The sequence below is a fragment of the Erpetoichthys calabaricus genome, chromosome 3 (assembly GCF_900747795.2).
Source record: "Erpetoichthys calabaricus chromosome 3, fErpCal1.3, whole genome shotgun sequence".
In the NCBI taxonomy this organism is placed as follows: domain Eukaryota; kingdom Metazoa; phylum Chordata; class Cladistia; order Polypteriformes; family Polypteridae; genus Erpetoichthys; species Erpetoichthys calabaricus.
The window spans coordinates 200,351,861-200,373,529 of NC_041396.2; the positions used below are offsets into that span (position 1 = coordinate 200,351,861).

The following is a 21,669-nucleotide window of genomic DNA, read 5'->3' on the forward strand; positions in this document are numbered from 1 at the left end:
TGTACAGCGTACGGCTTTATAGTACTTTTTTTTTTCTTTCTAAATATATGAAGTCAAATACCTTAAGTACCTAACCTGATTACCAGCCTATAATTAAGAGTAACTTAAATTAAAAAAAATAATAATAATTTTTTTCCTTTTTAAAAATTTTTTTTTAAATTTTGTCTGTTGGGTAAAAAACATAGATTCCTGCAATGCAGAAAAGAATTATTACACCTTACCTGGATGGACCAGACCTATCTACCTTTGACAAAGAAAACTGGGAATGTTTGGAAAGCTGTAAAGATCAGTCAGAGGTGGATAATATCTCTAGGTAGGTAGGTGTGTGTGTGTGTGTGTGTGTGTGTGTGTGTGTGTGTGTGTGTGTGTGTGTGTGTGTGTGTGTGTGTGTGTGCATGTATGTAATTTGTACAATTTATAGTATTTTAGTAAAGCTGTACAGCATAATCAAGGCAACACATATATGAAAGTGTAACCTTTATGAAAAGGTTGCAAAAATAGGTTTGTTTTGTCTGAACGTTAATAATGTAATAATAACTACTACAAGTATTCATTTGTATTTTTACAATTACATTTATTCCATAACATCACCAACATGCCTAAAACTAAAGTACAGCCTTTTTGGAACATAATTAATGATAATCTATTTTTTGCAGGTTAGTCCGAGTTGGTTCTGTTTCTGACATTAATTGTCAATTATTTTGTATATATTTTGTAAGTCTTTACTTACAAAGATGGTTGTCCCCAGTGAGATAAACTGGAAAAATAGTTTCTGAAATAAATGAGAATAAAAAATGAAGTATAATTCGACACAACTGTAGCATTTTATGCAAAACTATAATTTATTTTACATCAGAGTAGTTGATATCCTCAACCTTTTTGTTTTTCATGAAATGTTTCAGGTCCATGTGATGGTATAAAACATGATGCTGATTTTAAATGTTGGAAAATTAATAAAATCTGGTCTTTAGAAATGGAAAATTATATTTTTTATTAAATACAATATCCAAACATTGTTTTAGTTCAGCTAACTTAAGTACAATTAATCCATATTGTAATGTCAGTTTGCAAATGTAAATTTGGTTTTGCTATATCTTTCAGAGATCACATTCTAAAGAAAGCTAAATCAAAAGCTAAGAAGAAACCAAGGAGACGTTCTGACAGTTCAGGAGGTTATAATCTATCTGAAATCCTCCAAAGTCCACCTTCTCCTGGTAAGAAAATTAATAAAAAATATACTTTTGTCTGTGGTGGGTTGGCACCCTGCCCGGGATTGGTTCCTGCCTTGTGCCCTGTGTTGGCTGGGATTGGCTCCAGCAGACCCCCGTGACCCTGTGTTCGGATTCAGCGGGTTGGATAATGGATGGATGGATGGATATACTTTTGTTCAATCCAGTTAAAAATCCCTGTGTTAGCACTAGTCTCTAGTTTTTGTCATATTAATTTAAAATGTTAATTAGTTATAACTTCAAAAAATAAGCCCACAGAGTATTTTATGTGTACAGTGTTGTATCTAAGGATGTTCTCACAGTGTATTCCGTGCTAGAGCATGTTTGTTCACATTTAACCCCCCAAAGACTAGTTTGTTTGACTAGGGGGATTGCTCCGTGCTGGGCCAACCATACCATGCCCTGGTCTGCTTGGAAGTGGTTGTCCTGGGCAAGTTTCAGTAGGATTCTGGAACAGTGTGATCACTAAATATGCCCAAGCATGGATCACAGACATGATGTCAATGATGTGATGTCATTTCATTTCATTTAAAACCATTTGAGTTAAAAACAGGTTTTTATTCTCACCTTACAGAAGAACGTGAATTGTAGTTGGCAAGAAAAGCTGTAAATTCTTCCCTTAACATCATTTGTCTCTGTAAAAATCTTCTCGTATGTGCAGCACAATTAACAGCAAAACACTGTGCTGCACATTCAATAAATCTGTAAGATGGTAGAGCATCATCCTGTCCCACATGACTCCAAAAAAAAAAAAAAACACAAAATAAGGAAAGTCATTTTGACTTGTATGCTGTCACTCAGTGTTTGGATCTTGTTATTTTTTGTAAAATATGGTATTTTTTTTTCTATAGGTATAGTGACTTCTGGCAAAACCAATTCAGCTGAGTCACTTCAGGAGCTGTTAACCTCGGATTCAGAAGGAAGCTGCTTAGGAGTTAATAGCCCTAGGGATCTACAGTCACCTGTTTTTGTGCCAAGAAGCACTTATGATACAGATGAGGTTTGGTACATTTTCTAGAAAATTTTGCTTAAATTAAGTCATGCTTTAATAGCATTCTCAAAAATGCTTGATCCAATTTAGGGTTGTAAGGAGCTAGGAATGAGTACCAAAAAAAAAAAAAAGAAATTATTCCTCAAAGTAACACCAGCTAATTGCAGGGCCCACTCTAATAAACTTAACATTCATGGCTTTGGGATGTAAAAAGAAAATTGGAGTAAATAGAGAAGTTTTTACACATGTATGGGGAGAACATACAATTTTTGTGCAAACAGTACTGTGTGCAAGGTACAAACCCAGGACATCTGCTCGGCTACTGCACTAAATACTGTGCAACATGCTCTCTCTTACTTCAGAGTATTAGTTATTTTTGTTTTATGTAATCAGTTATATTTTTTTTACATTTTGATATTTAAATAATTGTTTTTATATTAAAATCATAAAATGTGATGAGAGAGAAGTGCGCTAAACATTTTTGATTCTGGAAAATTGCAGTTCACCAATATGTGAAGCCTTTCACAAGCCACTGTTAGTTATGTAAAACATCTTTGGATCTATAAATACAAAGGAAATATAAGGAGCAATAGAGAAAAATACTGCATGTACTGTATAACAAATACAATGCTTATACAGGTAACTCATTTTCTTAAAACAATGCAACTTAAGATGGCACACAGTACATATGCAGCAGTCTTGGTGTGAAGTTGCTCCTGTGCCTCTACTAGAATGGTTTCAAATTTGTGACTGCTGATTACAGGAAATCTGTAACACAAGATGATCCAGAACATCATCCATCTCACCAGATTTATGCTGCGCAACTTATGAAGTCTAAAGCAACCCACCTGTTGTACCACTGATAAAAAGAATGCACTTTTTGAAAATATGTAGCAACACCAGCTGAACTATTGTTGATCAAGCGTTTACCCCTCTCCAATAATTTATAACTTGTACCTCAGTCTGATTGTATTCAGGTCTGGGTAGTTGCACAAGAATTTAATGTGTCCCAGCATTATATCAAGAGCTTCTAAACCATTTCTTAATCTGCTCATCTAACTCAGGTTTAGAGGGCAATTACTTTTTCATATAGGGCCATGTAGGTTTGGATAGTTTTTTTTTTTCCTTAATAAATAAAATCATCACTTAAAAACTACATTTTATGTTTACTTGGGTATCTTTGTCTAATATTTAAATTTGTTTGATGATCTGGAACATTTAAGTGTGACACACATGCAAAAAATAAGAAATCGGGAATGGGGCAAATACTTTCACAGAACTGTATCTCAGACCTAAATATTACTTTTGATCTTCAAGAATATATTCGAGCATACAAAGACTCAACATCATTGGCTGTGTGCCATTTATCAACCAATTAATGTCTGTCTTTAACGCACTGTTCGTTATTAGACAGAGCTCTTCATCCTCAGCTCGATAAACCTTGCATTTTGGGTCATGTGGCACTTCTTCAGTACTCCAGGTGCTCTAAAAATTTTACCTTATTACTTCAGTCACTCTAGATATGAAGACAAAGTTTAGAAAGTTAAAAGCCATAGTATTTATTAAAGAACAATAATACTAGTAAATGAAAGCATAAAAGAAAATGTGGATAGCAAAGTCTGGATATATATAGTCTTTAGAAAACATATAAAATTTAAAGATATTAAAAATGAATGTCCCAGGGCAGCGTTGATTTAGCAATCAATATTCGTGGACTGCTTTAGCTGACGATCAGATGAAAATGGCCACACATTGCTGGTGCCCTCTTCTGATGACACACTGCTTTCTTCAGATGTCGCCCTCTTCTGGTGTCTTCCTGTTCTTTTCTGATGTCTCTTTCATACGAGGCATATTTATTATAAAAGAGTTTTGCAACATATAATAGTTGTATATGCCTCATTGGCTGGCTGTCAATTTTGAAGGAATATCTGTAGTACTAGGGTGTTGTACCGTGTTAGCCATTATGAATGTAGAGAAAAGCCAAGCAAAATGACACCTTTTATTGGCTAACTAGAAAGATTACAATATGCAAGCTTTCGAGGCAACTCAGGCCCCTTCTTCAGGCAAGATGTAATACAGAAACTGAAGTTGCCTATGTTTATATACACACTCTAGGACAAGAAACAACATTGGTAAATCTTTAAATGAGAGATTTTGTATGTAAAAAATTAATAGATTCATTCAGGCTAGGGTTAATTTAGCAAGAGAGAAAAGAACAATGTATTGTCAAGATCTCTGGATAAGATAACTGTCCAACAAAGTCTTTTGAAGTTTGTAATGAGTTTTTCAAAACAATGTGGGTCTGTAGACAGGTTGTCTGTCATTCTGAGAGATGTAAACAATCCTCATATCTGGCCATAAAACTCTTGTCTTTATTCAATCCATGTTGTAAAGTATTAAATTTTAGCATGAGTTTAACTTCCCATTCTTTTCTCTCTTGCTGTGTTTTGAAGTTGCCCATAAGCACTGTGACCTTAAAGTCCTTCTCACAGTGTCCATGGCTGTTGAAGTGGGCCGCCACAGGAACATCTGTGTTGCCATGTTTAATATGGAACCTGTGTAAGTTCATTCTCTGGCGGAGTGTTTGTCCAGTTTCTCCCACATAGAGTGCAGTGTCAGGACATTTCATGCAGAAAATTAGGTAGACTACATTAGATGATCTGCAGGAAAATGATCCCTTGATGTGATGTTCGAGTCGGCAGTGTGGTATAACTATACGGTCTGTATCATAGATGTGGGCACATGTTTTGCATCTTTTCTGTAGGCATGGAGATGTGCCATTTTCTGTTGGTTCACTTAGGGAGCCTCGGACAATTAATTGTTGAAGGTTTGGTGGTTGTCTGTATGCCAGGAGGGGAGGTTCAGGAAATACATTTTTCAGTGTTTGGTCATTGTTTAGTATTGGCTGAAGTTCTTTTATAATTTTTCGAAGTGTTTCAAGATGTGGGTTGTAGGTGACAACAAGGGGGATGCGATCCTTGTTGTCTTTGTTTTTATATTCCAGAAGGTTGTCTCTGGGTATGGCAGTAGCTCTTCTTATTTGAGTGTCTGTTGTTTTCGGGGTGTAACCTTGTTTGATGAAATCTTGTCTGAGCTCCTGCAGTTGTTGATCCCGGTCTGTTGGGTCTGAGCAAATACGATTGTACCGTATTGCTTGGCTGAAAATAATGGAGCGCCTTATATGCTTGGGGTGAAAGCTATCATTTTTCAGGTAGGTCCGTCTGTCTGTCGGTTTGTGAAAAATAGAAGTTACTAGGGTGTTGTCTTTCAGTTGAACGGTGGTGTCAAGAAAGCTGACTTCTGTTTTTGAGTAATTCAGCTTCAGCTTTATGTTGGGGTGAAAACAATTATATTCATTATGAAAATGGAGGAGGTCCTTTTCACTGGCAGTCCAGATTATGAAGATGTCATCTATGTAACGGAGATACAACATTGGTTTTACGATGCACATTGACATGAAATCTTCCTCCAATTTTGCCATAAAAAGATTTGCATAGTGAGGTGCAAACCGACATCCCATTGCAGTCCCCATTTGTTGTAAGTAGCAATCCTGTCCAAAAGAGAATAGATTATGTGTCAGAGTGAATTTTATCATTTCTATTACTGACTTTGTGGGTAAATCATGTTGTTTGAGGTACATTTCACATGCCAATATGCCATCATCATGGGGGATGTTAGTGTAAAGTGCCTCAACATCCATTGTGGCCAGTAAGGTTCCCTCAGGTAAGGGGCCTAAAGCAGACAGTTTTTTTAAGAAGTCAGTGGTGTCCTGGATGTAGCTGGTTGTGTTACGGGTGAGGGGTTTAAGGATCTGCTCCACCCAACCTGAAACATTTTCTGTAAGGGAGCCAATTCCTGAGATTATAGGTCTTCCTGGGTTCCCTTCTTTGTGGATTTTAGGAAGCATGTAGAAGTAACCCATTTTGGGGTTCTCAGGAATTAAACTGTTTACATGATCCCTGATGTCAAGAGGAAAGCTACTTACTATTTTTTTTAGTTCCTTTTTGTAGAGATCTGTTGGGTCTTCTTGCAGTTTGTGATAATGCATAGTATTGGACAATTGTCTTTGTGCCTCCTGTATGTAATCTGACGTGTTCATGATGACTAAAGCACCCCCTTTGTCTGCTGGTTTGATAATGATTTCTGTATTTTCCCTTAGTGAATGTATGGCTCTCCGCTCATCCCTAGTAATGTTTTCTATCCGATTTTGTTGCCTGTTTAAGATTCCTGTTTTCACTCTCTGTCGGAAGCAGTCTATATAATTATCCAGGGTAGAGTTTCTGCCAGCTTCTGGTGTCCATGTGGATTTATTGGTGGGGTTGTTGTAACTGCTTGTTGTTGGTTCCTGTGTGTTACTGTTTTCTTTCTTGTGGAAAAATTCTTTTAGTCTGAGTTTTCTGAAGAATTCTTCCATATCACTGCAGAGTCTGATGTTGTCAATGGGCTTTGCAGGACAATATGAGAGTCCCTTTGTAAGTACCGACATCTCTGCTTCATTTGGTGTGTATGAGGAGAGATTAACAATGCAGGTCTGTTGCTCTTTGTTTTTTGCTATTAAGTGTCCAGCTTTCTCTCGTAGTCTATGCAGCTTTTTCTTTTTGTTAACAATAAGGAGTTTCTGGAGTCTTTTGTAATAGCAATGGAGCTCCTTTACCATCTCCTGCCTGTCATTTCCAAGGAGCAGGATGAGGTCTTGGATCTCTCTTTGCGTGTTCTTCTTGTTTTGAAAAACTCATTACAAACTTCAAAAGACTTTGTTGGACAGTTATCTTATCCAGAGATCTTGACAATACATTGTTCTTTTCTCTCTTGCTAAATTAACCCTAGCCTGAATGAATCTATTAATTTTTTACATACAAAATCTCTCATTTAAAGATTTACCAATGTTGTTTCTTGTCCTAGAGTGTGTATATAAACATAGGCAACTTCAGTTTCTGTATTACATCTTGCCTGAAGAAGGGGCCTGAGTTGCCTCGAAAGCTTGCATATTGTAATCTTTCTAGTTAGCCAATAAAAGGTGTCATTTTGCTTGGCTTTTCTCTACATTCATAATGGCTAACACGGTACAACACCCTAGTACTACAGATATACAAGACACCGAAATGTACCGCTACTACATGGAACTGAAGACCCGGTGGAAGAAACTGGCACACATGGACAGCGACATCTTCTTCTTAACTAAATGCAAAAAGGAAAATCTTATCCCGAAAGGCATCATGATAAGGAATCCAACCATTCACACTTATAATACTCGGTTTGCAGAGCAACTTTGTTTTAGGACATCTGCAAGGATAAGAAACCACTTAATACAAATTTTCTACAACATCAAGAAGAACACGCAAAGAGAGATCCAAGACCTCATCCTGCTCCTTGGAAATGACAGGCAGGAGATGGTAAAGGAGCTCCATTGCTATTACAAAAGACTCCAGAAACTCCTTATTGTTAACAAAAAGAAAAAGCTGCATAGACTACGAGAGAAAGCTGGACACTTAATAGCAAAAAACAAAGAGCAACAGACCTGCATTGTTAATCTCTCCTCATACACACCAAATGAAGCAGAGATGTCGGTACTTACAAAGGGACTCTCATATTGTCCTGCAAAGCCCATTGACAACATCAGACTCTGCAGTGATATGGAAGAATTCTTCAGAAAACTCAGACTAAAAGAATTTTTCCACAAGAAAGAAAACAGTAACACACAGGAACCAACAACAAGCAGTTACAACAACCCCACCAATAAATCCACATGGACACCAGAAGCTGGCAGAAACTCTACCCTGGATAATTATATAGACTGCTTCCGACAGAGAGTGAAAACAGGAATCTTAAACAGGCAACAAAATCGGATAGAAAACATTACTAGGGATGAGCGGAGAGCCATACATTCACTAAGGGAAAATACAGAAATCATTATCAAACCAGCAGACAAAGGGGGTGCTTTAGTCATCATGAACACGTCAGATTACATACAGGAGGCACAAAGACAATTGTCCAATACTATGCATTATCACAAACTGCAAGAAGACCCAACAGATCTCTACAAAAAGGAACTAAAAAAAATAGTAAGTAGCTTTCCTCTTGACATCAGGGATCATGTAAACAGTTTAATTCCTGAGAACCCCAAAATGGGTTACTTCTACATGCTTCCTAAAATCCACAAAGAAGGGAACCCAGGAAGACCTATAATCTCAGGAATTGGCTCCCTTACAGAAAATGTTTCAGGTTGGGTGGAGCAGATCCTTAAACCCCTCACCCGTAACACAACCAGCTACATCCAGGACACCACTGACTTCTTAAAAAAACTGTCTGCTTTAGGCCCCTTACCTGAGGGAACCTTACTGGCCACAATGGATGTTGAGGCACTTTACACTAACATCCCCCATGATGATGGCATATTGGCATGTGAAATGTACCTCAAACAACATGATTTACCCACAAAGTCAGTAATAGAAATGATAAAATTCACTCTGACACATAATCTATTCTCTTTTGGACAGGATTGCTACTTACAACAAATGGGGACTGCAATGGGATGTCGGTTTGCACCTCACTATGCAAATCTTTTTATGGCAAAATTGGAGGAAGATTTCATGTCAATGTGCATCGTAAAACCAATGTTGTATCTCCGTTACATAGATGACATCTTCATAATCTGGACTGCCAGTGAAAAGGACCTCCTCCATTTTCATAATGAATATAATTGTTTTCACCCCAACATAAAGCTGAAGCTGAATTACTCAAAAACAGAAGTCAGCTTTCTTGACACCACCGTTCAACTGAAAGACAACACCCTAGTAACTTCTATTTTTCACAAACCGACAGACAGACGGACCTACCTGAAAAATGATAGCTTTCACCCCAAGCATATAAGGCGCTCCATTATTTTCAGCCAAGCAATACGGTACAATCGTATTTGCTCAGACCCAACAGACCGGGATCAACAACTGCAGGAGCTCAGACAAGATTTCATCAAACAAGGTTACACCCCGAAAACAACAGACACTCAAATAAGAAGAGCTACTGCCATACCCAGAGACAACCTTCTGGAATATAAAAACAAAGACAACAAGGATCGCATCCCCCTTGTTGTCACCTACAACCCACATCTTGAAACACTTCGAAAAATTATAAAAGAACTTCAGCCAATACTAAACAATGACCAAACACTGAAAAATGTATTTCCTGAACCTCCCCTCCTGGCATACAGACAACCACCAAACCTTCAACAATTAATTGTCCGAGGCTCCCTAAGTGAACCAACAGAAAATGGCACATCTCCATGCCTACAGAAAAGATGCAAAACATGTGCCCACATCTATGATACAGACCGTATAGTTATACCACACTGCCGACTCGAACATCACATCAAGGGATCATTTTCCTGCAGATCATCTAATGTAGTCTACCTAATTTTCTGCATGAAATGTCCTGACACTGCACTCTATGTGGGAGAAACTGGACAAACACTCCGCCAGAGAATGAACTTACACAGGTTCCATATTAAACATGGCAACACAGATGTTCCTGTGGCGGCCCACTTCAACAGCCATGGACACTGTGAGAAGGACTTTAAGGTCACAGTGCTTATGGGCAACTTCAAAACACAGCAAGAGAGAAAAGAATGGGAAGTTAAACTCATGCTAAAATTTAATACTTTACAACATGGATTGAATAAAGACAAGAGTTTTATGGCCAGATATGAGGATTGTTTACATCTCTCAGAATGACAGACAACCTGTCTACAGACCCACATTGTTTTGAAAAACTCATTACAAACTTCAAAAGACTTTGTTGGACAGTTATCTTATCCAGAGATCTTGACAATACATTGTTCTTTTCTCTCTTGCTAAATTAACCCTAGCCTGAATGAATCTATTAATTTTTTACATACAAAATCTCTCATTTAAAGATTTACCAATGTTGTTTCTTGTCCTAGAGTGTGTATATAAACATAGGCAACTTCAGTTTCTGTATTACATCTTGCCTGAAGAAGGGGCCTGAGTTGCCTCGAAAGCTTGCATATTGTAATCTTTCTAGTTAGCCAATAAAAGGTGTCATTTTGCTTGGCTTTTCTCTACAATTTTGAAGGATAAATTTGCTCAAACTCTTTTTAATCTGTTTGAGTATGTCCGTTTCCCAAACAACAAAGTTTTTAAGAGCCTTCCTATCTCAAGATGTAAACCTTTTGTCAATTTCTAGACCCACGGAATCTCCTTTTGTTCGTAGTTTGTCAAATAAATGGATACAGCTTGAAGCATGTGCATGTTTTCCCTTCCCAAGCTGTCAACCACTTCAGTCCTAGATGCAAAAGATGTCACCACGGTTATTATAGTTTTGTCTTTTTATATTAGTTTTTATTTCTATTTTAATTCTGATCTTACTTTGAAATTCGTGTTAGTTTTTCTTCATCGTGTATTTTTAGTTTCAATTTAGTTTTTATTTCACAAAGACATTTCTGTCTTATTTTTATATATATATTAGTTTCGGTTTTAATTTTAGAAATTATGGTATAGTTAAAGAACTACTACGGAGTTTATTTTTGTGTCACAATCAGACAGGACTTTATACTTAACGGGTTTGGATATGAATTTAATGTTACTAGGACCTTACTACAGTACATGATTTACTAGCTGGTATTGTTTTGATCTTATAATTAAAACCAGATACTGAATATGAACAATTTTATCATTTTTTAAATATTTTCTATGTCATTTTTTTCTGAACATATGTGAGCTGACTGTTGGCATGCTTCATCTTTTCCTATTCTTGCCCAGAATGGGACAATTTGTGAGGAAATTTAGGTGAATATCAAGGTTTGAGAGTTTTTTTTTTTTTTGTTTTTCTCTAAATGTTTACAGCACACAATATATCCTGTTCAAAGACAATATCCTTACAATTAATGCCTTCAATATTGTATTCAGAAATCTTCCATACAGTTCTTTGTTATTTTCTACCAGGCATATTGATCTCTGTTTCCATGTCAGGCACATACAATTTATAGACAGAATTTTGCCACCTGCAGACCTGAAAAGATACAAAAAACCAGAAAATAGATTCCATTGTTGTTCTGACAGCTGTGATCATGAAAATCATGGGGGCTTAGGAAGAACAAGGCTCTTAGGCTTGAATCAATGTGCAGACCCCACCTAGCTGTATTAAGGGAAACAAAGAAAATATATATTGGGTATTGGGTGTACAGTTTATTTATTATGAACATGTTCTTCTTAAGTTTGCATATGCTGGATTTATGTCCAAGTATCTGTTGATGGCGTTCTCATTTGATAGCCAAGATTCGGCCAGCTCTCTGCCACTTTTAGTACTGGCCTTAAATTTTGCTTGTACATTGTCCCAGTTAAATGTATGTCCTGTTGATTTAGTATGCGTGTAGATCAATGAAAGTGAGTCCTTTCTTCTGACGGCGTTGCGGTGTTCCTGTATACGTGTTGCGATTCTTTTTGAATCATAAAAACTACTTTATGACACGTGATTCATACGTGATTCATTTTTTCTCCCTTTGTGGATCTCCAGCTGCAAATATGCAAACCGTATCACAGACCTTCTCTTCAATATATATGTATATATATGTGTATGTATATATATGTGTATATATATATATGTATATATATATGTATATACATATATATTGAAGAGAAGGTCTGTGATACGGTTTGTGATTCAGTTTTGGGGGGGGGAGATTCGGGGGGGGCTGGAGCTTTGGGGTGGGGGTGGTTGGAGGTGACTAAGTCAGTATGATCAAGGAGATTGGGGGTGGTTGGAGGTGACTAAGTCAGTATGATCAAGGGGGGGGGGGTTGTATAGTTTAATTATTGTGTACATGTCCTTCTTAAGTTGGCATATGCTGGATTTATGTCCAAGTGTCTGTTGATGGCGTTTTCATCTGATAGCCAAGACTCGGCCAACTCTCTGGCACTTTTAGTACTCTCTAAGTAACAGCACAAGTACAGACACAAACCAAGTGTAATCAAGAATTACCGGTTCGATCCCCAGTCACTCCTATATTTGCCGTTTTCAGTAGTAAGCTGCTCTTTTTGTTAATATTATACAGTACACACATGCACTTGGTTTGTGTGCACATTCTAAGTCGGAGGGGGGATGGAATAGCCGGCTGCTGGCAGCTTGTCTTTATCCGCACATTTAGAGGACAAAAGACGCTGGCGGAGAGGTGTAAACGGATTTAAGAAGCAATTTAAGGGGGGCCGGATCTACGAGTTTTTTTGTAGGCTCTGGTAATTCTAGTGTTAAGGATGGCTTCTTTCACCTGCATGGAGAGCTCCTTTGACCGCATGTTGTCTGTTCACAGCAAAATCTTCCACATGTAAGCACCACACCTCAAATCAACTCCAGGCCTTTTATCTGCTTAATTGATAATGACATAACGACGGACTTGCCCACACCTGCCCATGAAAAAGCCTTTAAGTCAATTGTCCAATTACTTTTGAGCCCCTGAAATGGATTGTGTTTAAAAAAAAAAAATGCTTTAGTTGCCTCACATTTTTATGCAATCATTTTGTTCACCCCACTGAATTAAAGCTGAAAGTGTGCACTTCAACTGCATCTGAGTTGTTTCATTTAAAATTTATTGTGTCCAAATGTTTATGGACCTAACTGTATTTTCTAAACTCGCTTATCTAGAGCAGGATTGTAGGAAACCTGGAGCCTATCCCAATAGCTTTGGATGCAAGACAGGAAAAATCCCTGGACAGGGTGCCAGCCTATTGCAGTAATACTATATAATGCAATATGCATGACATGGCAGATGTTAAGAACAAAAAAAGTATATTTCATATATCTGTTTTGAAACAGAGAAAGATTGAAAAGAGAGGGAGACAAATATTTTAAAACATAATTCTTCCACCGGATTATTTTCACAGTATCTGGTATTTTGAGCTGTGAATGTAAAACTACAGTGCATCCGGAAAGTATTCACAGCGCATCACTTTTTCCACCTTTTGTTATGTTACAGCCTTATTCCAAAATGGATTAAATTAATTTTTTTCCTCAGAATTCTGCACATAACACCCCATAATGACAATGTGAAAAATGTTTACTTGAGGTTTTTGCAAATTTATTAAAAATAAAAAAACTGAGAAATCACATGTACATAAGTATTCACAGCCTTTGTTCAATACTTTGTCGATGCACCTTTGGCAGCAATTACAGTCTCAAGTCTTGTTGAATATGATGCCACAAGCTTGGCACACCAATCCTTGGCCAGTTTCGCCCATTCCTCTTTGCAGCACCTCTCAAGCTCCATCAGGTTGGATGGGAAGCGTCGGTGCACAGCCATTTTAAGATCTCTCCAGAGATGTTCAATCGGATTCAAGTCTGGGCGCTGGCTGGGCCACTCAAGGACATTCACAGAGTTGTCCTGAAGCCACTCCTTTGAATTCTTGGCTGTGTGCTTAGGGTCGTTGTCCTGTTGAAAGATGAACCGCCACCCCAGTCTGAGCTCAAGTGCGCTCTGGAGCAGGTTTTCATCCAGGATGTCTCTGTACATTGCTGCAGTAATCTTTCCCTTTATCCTGACTAATCTCCCCGTCCCTGCTGCTGAAAAACATCCCCACAACATGATGCTGCCACCACCATGCTTCACTGTAGGGATGGTGCCAGGTTTCCTCCAAACGTGACGCCTGGCATTCACACCAAAGAGTTCAATCTTTGTCTCATCAGACCAGAGAATTTTCTTTCTCATGGTCTGAGAGTCCTTGAGGTGCCTTTTGGCAAACTCCAGGCGTGCTGCCATGTACCTTTTACTAAGGAGTAGCTTCCGTCTGGCCACTCTACCATACAGGCCTGATTGGTGGATTGCTGTAGAGATGGTTGTCCTTCTGGAAGGTTCTCATCTCTCCACAGAGGACCTCTGGAGCTCTGACAGAGTGACCATCGGGTTCTTGATCACCTCCCTGACTAAGGCCTTTCTCCCCCAATTGCTCAGTTTAGATGGCTGGCCAGCTCTAGGAAGAATCCTGGTGGTTTCGAACTTCTTCCACTTACGGATGATGGAGGCCACTGTGCTCATTGGGACCTTGAAAGCAGCAGAAATGTTTCTGTAACCTTCCCCAGATTTGTGCCTCGAGACAATCCTGTCTCAGAGGTCTACAGACAATTCCTTTGACTTCATGCTTGGTTTGTGCTCTGACATGAACTGTCAACTGTGGGACCTTATATAGACAGGTGTGTGCCTTTCCAAATCATGTCCAGTCAACTGAATTTACCACAGGTGGACTCCAGTTAAGCTGCAGAAACATCTCAAGGATGATCAGGGGAAACAGGATGCACCTCAGCTCAATTTCGAGCTTCATGGCAAAGGCTGTGAATACTTATGTACATGTGCTTTCTCAATTTTTTTATTTTTAATAAATTTGCAAAAATCTCAAGTAAACTTTTTTCACGTTGTCATTATGGGGTGTTGTGTGTAGAATTCTGAGGAAAAAAATGAATTTAATCCATTTTGGAATAAGTGCTACTGAATTAATGGCTGTGTACATACTGTATCTAGGGCTCAGTCAGAATCACAGCTAACAAGCTGCCATTTATGAACAGACTGAAATCCTGTAAGGGATTATCTGCAGCTTTGAAAGTTGCTGAGCACTTTCAAATCAAAATCACCACCTTGGTATGCTTCACTAACACTTGGACCAGAGTTTATCAGGCTGTCACTATGATCTCCTGGAGAAATGTCATTATTATCACACAGTAAATTGCTTTCTTCTTCACAAGCTTTTTCATCCGATGTTCAGCTTGCTCTGTCATCACAAATCCTGTGTGAACACTCGCCCTTCATCACCAGCCACCGTTTACTGGATGAATATATGCTGACGGCTTGTGGTTGGTTACTTTCTGTTTAAGACTTAAAAGTTAAAAGGGCAGGATTATTTACTCATGAACCAAATATGAAATTCTTATCAATATATTTTGTTTAATTACGGAACCCCTGCAGCTCAGGTTAGCCCTTTGCATAAGTCCGGTTGTTAACAAAAATTAAAAAATATTTTTCGTATATTAATTGTTTCAGTTAGATTTTTCAGCTACTTTAATAGTTTCGTTTAATTTTAGTTTTTCGTTTTAGTATTGTTCATTATTTTATTTCAGTTTACTAAAATGCATTTTTATTATTCGTTTCAGTTTTGATTTTAGTTTTCCTTAACTATAATAACCTTGGAAGTCGTCATTGTGCTTTGATTACTATTACACTTCAGGAAAACAGGATTCTTTGATATTAAAACTGCCCATGCAATTGTCCTGTATTTCAATTCACCTTGTTTGGCTTGAGCAAAATACAATAGAAGTATAGACACAGAATTGCAGATTTTGCACACCAGATCAGTTGGCCTTAGCCAAGCAACCTAGATTCTGCAGAGCTACATGTACAAATCTGTAAATATCTACAGCGCCAAAACATACAACAAAAGAAATAAAACCAAGGTGGTAGTCATTTTAGTGCCATTTTGTATCACATTATTATAGACTGGCCATTTAGCCCGTTACAATAACGGGCGCTAGAACAGTAGTGCATAAACATTAGTAGGAACAGTCTATATTAAATGGCAAGGGACTCTGACCTCATTCTTTTTGTTGGTCGTATTTTTCTTTCTTTTCTTTTGTTGATGTTTACTTGCTGAGCTGACCGTTCCTCGTGGGCTGCCGCCGTGTATTGTGTGTCTTAAATTTTCTGTGACAGTAATACTGTCTTGTACGTTCGTAATATACCTTTAATTTTCTCTGGCAGTAATACAGGCGTGCACGTCGGTAATATGCCTTTAATCTCCTCTAACAGTAATACTGGTTTGTATGTGGCTGTAATATTAGTCACTGTATTGTGTACCTTTAATTTCTTCTTGCAGTAACACTGGTTTGTATTTCCGTAAAACGGCTGTAACTTTCTCTGACAGTAATATCGCGCATTGCACCGTGCCCCGTGCATGCGCACTTCACCAGAAGACACACACACACACGGACACCTGGACGCACACAGGGATTTTATTAAAGAGGATGACAAAAATAGAATGAGCAGCAGCTTCACAGGAGCTGAAGCTAAGAAAAGGAGAAATTTGACATCAGCAAGACTTTACTCATAGTATTACACTATAGAAGCTGAGACTGTTGCCCGTTCTGTATGACATTACAGCATCAGTCCAGCAGATTCTAGATAATTGTTGTTTTTTTAAGTAAATAAAATACCTTATATAAAGATACCATGTGTCATGCGATAAATATACATGTTGTAATATTTGATGTTGAAATCGTACCCCTGTATTTTTAAGTATTTCTTATAAACTTTAAGGTTTATGTTTCCTATTAGGACTGTTTGCTAACGGTTCATTGTGATGCATCCTTTGGACCATCATTTTGAACCTGAACATGTACTTTATAAATGTGGTGGTATTTTACAGGTGGAAAAGAAAACCATGGCATTAAAATGCCTAAGCAGAAGCATAGAATCAAAAGAGGAGAAAATGTGTAACCCTTTCCCTATCCCTTACCCAAAAACAAGGTATGAAATTTGTTGGTTTTGTAAGTCCTACTGGTCATACACTGGTGTGAAAATAAGTACATTCCATGGAAACTGTTGACTTTTGCAACAAACAGGCAAACAGTAGATCTTCATGCAAAGAATGCCTACAGGTAAATGTGATGTAGTGGAATAAAATGTCAAGGACAATGAGCCTTTTATTCATTTATTGAACAAAGGTATTAATAGAAAGAGAGAACACCCTACACCTCAGAAGCTGGTATTTCCCCCTTTAGCAGAAATGATTTGTAGGCATTTTGCATAACTGCCCACCAGTCTTTGACATCAATGTGAAATTTTTGACCACTTCTCCATGTAAAATTCCTTCATTTGCAAAATGTCTGTGGGTGTTGAGTACCATCAGTTGCCCTGATTACATTAGGAAAATAGAATGGCTCTTGGGAGTCAAAATTGGGCTCATAAGCCTACTCATCATCATGGGCAAAAATCTTGCTGCTTCCAAATGGCCATTTGCATGGTTTTCAAGCAATTCCAAACAAGCCATATTGTGTCAAACCATTATGCTATGAATAGGCTATAGGGCATGGTGTTTATAGCTTTCTTTAAGCAGGGAATAAATCACATCTGTGTTCTTACTTTGGTTTGATTTCTAATCCTGAGAAACAAGAACAGGTAGTCCAAACTGACAGAGTACAAATAGCAGCATTGGCCCCCTTTTAAAAAAAAAAAAAAAAATTTTATATATATATATATATATATATATATAAAATATATACACATCATAGTTATTACATTTCAGCTTTATTATGTTTGTCACATAAACACACATTTAATAATGGCATAGGTATATGAATTATTGCCATTTAGCTTGGTTTGGCTGCATTTCTGTGCTTGATCAAAGGTGTGGTCATTTTTCAGTTGCTCTGAAATGTTGCCTAAGTAAGGATTGATTGAGTTCCGTCAGTATTCAGAAGTTTTCCTATTAAAATATCTTATTCCTGTCCAATCCAAACCTTTGAATGAAGGCTGCGTATGCACATTTCGAGGCTCGCTCTTGTGCTTATGCAAGTTTTATCTGTCTGACCCCTGGTCTTTGTCTATGTGTTCAATGGCAAGCTGTAGAAAAGGATTTTTACTGGTGCACTTTGCATGCAGGTCAAACAAATGCTTGCACTTCACCACCAAATTTTGCAAGAGTTACCTGCAGATCCCATGGTGCAATTATGGGGTTCTTAGAGACTTCTTTTAGTATGAAACAGTTAGCTCTTGGGGTGAATTTGCTCAGGACAGCCAGTCCTGGACAAATTAGCAGGCATTTGAAATTTGTGGCACTTGTAAATGATTTTCCTTACGGTGGAATTACGGATTTGAAGAAGTTTGTCGATCTTTTTAAATCCCATTGCTAGACTCCTAGGCATCCGCATGGTCTTAACTTAACTTAAACAAGTTTTACCTGCATACTCTCTAAAGAGGTTCTAATCATTGACACCTAATCTGGAATACCCGATTCTAATTTAATGGATTTGAAGTTGTGATAAATGTAAGGTTGTACTTATTTTTTCATGTGACAAGTTTACATTTTTGTTAATTTAGATTATAAGAATGAATACACCATGTCAAGTTTATGTGTCATTTGTTCAAGTATATCACCATTTACCTGCAGACATTGTTTGCATGAAGAACTATTTGTCTGTTCAAAATTACTGAAAAAGTCCACAATTTCCGTTGGGTGTTTTTGCTTTTTCACATGACTGTATGCTTATTATGGCCCAAAATTATGTCTGTTTCCTGGAAAAAATAATTATTTTAAATAATTTTATTTTTATTTTAAATTATTTATTACATTTTCATCATTTATTGTAACTTATTATTTTTAGTTTATTTAGGGAGAAAAATTTGAAAGAAATAATAAGGTTATAATAAATGTAATGTAATTTCTTTGCTGTTTTTCTGATTTACTGCCAATACTGTTTCTTAAAATAATAAGAAAACTTAACTTATATGTATATGCTTAACTATATCAAAATTTTTATACCTTTAATAAATATGTACACTTCTAGTGTTTTTTTTTTTTACCTTAAATATCATTAGTATTATTGTCATCCCAATGTATTCTTATTTTATTTGTAGTCATACACCACCTCCTGTGCTGGACCTTAGAGCTTTCATGGAAATGGAACAATCTTTACAAAATCGTGGATCTACTCCAAAAAGCAGGTTATTTTTCTTTTTATAACAACATCAGTCTATTATTCACATTTACATTGTTACTTTGCGTTTTCATGTTAAACAATTTCTTTTTTGAAAACTTTTAAGGAGCTATTCAAAAAATTGTGAAAGATTATTACATTTTATTACTGAAATGATGGTATCTTTTGAGGAAAACACTGTATTCTGTAAGTGCACATTAATGGTTTTTGTAAATCACATTGCAAAAATAAATTTTCTGTCATTCAGATACACAGCTGTGTATCTTATTCAAAGAGCAAGAAATTAAAAATTGTAATGTGAAGGAATAACTAAAAGATAATCAAGCATCCTAAATGCGTATTTAATTTTCTTGAATTTTTTTCAATAATCTTAAATAATTGTCTTGGGGTTTTTGGGCCCCCAATTGTGTTTCAAGTACGCAACTACAGCATGGGATGGGCTTTACCCCAAAATACCGCTCCATGCAGAAACCGATCCATAAAATCCCTCCTGGATGTGAATACCACAGACCTGTCAACACAGGTACTGACAAAGTGGAACAGAGTGATTCATTCATTCTTTCAGATTCATTCTATACTGAATTGCCAGTAGACTAGTGTGAATGTTAACACTGTTTTCTTTAAACTGGACACTATAGACAGAAAAGCAGCCTGTAAGCAGAATAAGAAGCCCAACTGAAGGTAACACCATAAATTCTTAAAACTAGTTATAAATGCTGTAAATTAGAAATGTTATAAATGATAATAAACATTGCTTATTATACACACCAGGTTGTATGAGAAAGTTCTGACACTTTTTTCTTAGTATGAACATGCATACTACACAAGTGTATATCTCAGTCTCACTAAGGTACACGTTCGCTCTACTCTTTTTTGCTCACTACTTGACTATAACCTCACTACTACTTTCTTACCTATGTCACAAAAGGTGCAACTGACAGTGAGGGAACACTCATTAGATTACTAAGTTTTGATCATGTGCATCATTAGAGCAAAATTGAAAGGACAAGTGAGAAAACCTTTCAAAATTCATTTTACCAGAGAGAGATTACTTTCTTGTGGCACTTGATTTAATTCAGTTTTGCAAGTTTGATTTATAGAATCAACCTGCAATTAGTCAAGGAGACTATGTTGAAACTTGAAGGTTGAGGGGGTGAGACTTAGGTACAGTGTTTTATTACACCTCAAATTGGTCATATATTTAAATGGTTTTTACTCAGAATCGTAAATCTGCATAACTCAAAATTATAGGTTGATGTTTGTTCCCAAATACTTCACTGACCTAAATCTGGATATTTTTGATATCCATATTTTCTAATACTCCGTTTATAAATTATTGAAGTGATAGAAAATGCATGATTTTACTTGCCAATTTAAAAAAGTACATGCATTACTATATTCCTGAAGATCTCAAAGTTTCAATGTCCCTGCTGCTTTCTAATAAAATTGTAACTGTACTTGCGGTAAAGTAAAAAAAAAATCACAAATTATTGTTTAGTTTGCAGATTCTTTATCTGTAGTCAGTGCTTTTAACTACAGTACTTCCAGAATTGGAAATGTCACATTATTTTTAATGTAAATTCATTAAATACTATAATTATTAGGGGTTTGTAATATTAAGTTACAAATAGCCGCTGTACCACTATTCATTTTCTGTGTTTTTTTTATTTCCACTAAAGAGTGTGTTTGTTTTTGGTTTTCAGTGGCAGTAAGACGGTCTTTCAAGCAATGAAACTTTCCCAGAAGCAACGTAAAATGCTTACTTTAGCATCTAAAGATGGCGGTGATGCAAAGGGAGAGGAAAAATGCACCAAAGAAAAGTCAGGTCAAAGTACTTCAACTGTAAATCCTTCCAAGACTGGGAATCCATGGTGAGTTTAAACAAATCATCTTAAATTTGTAAACAAGAAACTAAGAAACAAAATGCTTGCTTACCAAGTCACTTTTGAACTTATTCAACAGTACAGTTTCTGGCCATTGATACATTCTCACCAAATGTGTTTCTTTATCTCAACTACATTAGACAACAGTGATTTATTTTTTTTTTTTGTTTTGTTTTTTTTTTGTTTGTTTTTTTTTACATTATGGTAATTTTGTATGTGTATGCCATTGTACCCTTTTCATTATTGGTAATGGTGAATACGATATGACTATAATCACATTTTTTACATCTTTACCTATTAGCTGAAACACCAATAGAAACAAATAGGTTTTTCCAATATTTTTCAGTGTAATTCCTACCAATACACATGTTACATCTTTCAGGAAGCTTCTCTGTGTCATTCAAATAAATTTGTTTTAACTTAGTTAAGTGGAGAAGAAGGGGAAATTGTTGAAAGTTTTCTTTGCTGCTTTTTACCCTGTTGAGTTTTGCAAATGCCTAAGCAAACTGGTGTATTATTGAATGGTTATGTGAGGCATATAATCAATATGTTAACATGATTAGATATTGTGCACATTAACCTTTTTCAAAAATAACTGGGATCCTCTGTATTAATAATAATTTTGAACACTTTATTTCACATCTTAATCTTTGTTTGATTGAACTTAAAAGATTGCAATACCCTTACTATTTCCTCTGCTCATACCTCAGTGTATTTGATTATCCTAATGTTGGAGTTTCTTCAGTGCTAAAGGTAAACTGCACTCCACAGATGAAGCCTCATTAGGGTGTTATTCACATCAAGCTATATAATTTAATATCATAGATAATCCTAACCAAGGATCAGCCCAATCAACTTTTTT

At 36.6% G+C, this 21,669-nt stretch overlaps 1 protein-coding gene across 1 annotated transcript in view; it reads left to right on the forward strand.

The window, feature by feature from the left end:
* The window catches only part of ibtk (inhibitor of Bruton agammaglobulinemia tyrosine kinase), a 149,321-nt gene that overhangs the window by 99,176 nt on the left and 28,476 nt on the right, over positions 1–21,669 (forward strand). The window contains exons 20-25 of the mRNA XM_028797661.2: positions 186–313; positions 1,102–1,214; positions 2,081–2,229; positions 16,635–16,735; positions 18,845–18,931; positions 20,628–20,795. Coding sequence (XP_028653494.1) covers positions 186–313; positions 1,102–1,214; positions 2,081–2,229; positions 16,635–16,735; positions 18,845–18,931; positions 20,628–20,795 — 746 coding nt within the window. The remainder of the gene's footprint in view (positions 1–185; positions 314–1,101; positions 1,215–2,080; positions 2,230–16,634; positions 16,736–18,844; positions 18,932–20,627; positions 20,796–21,669) is intronic.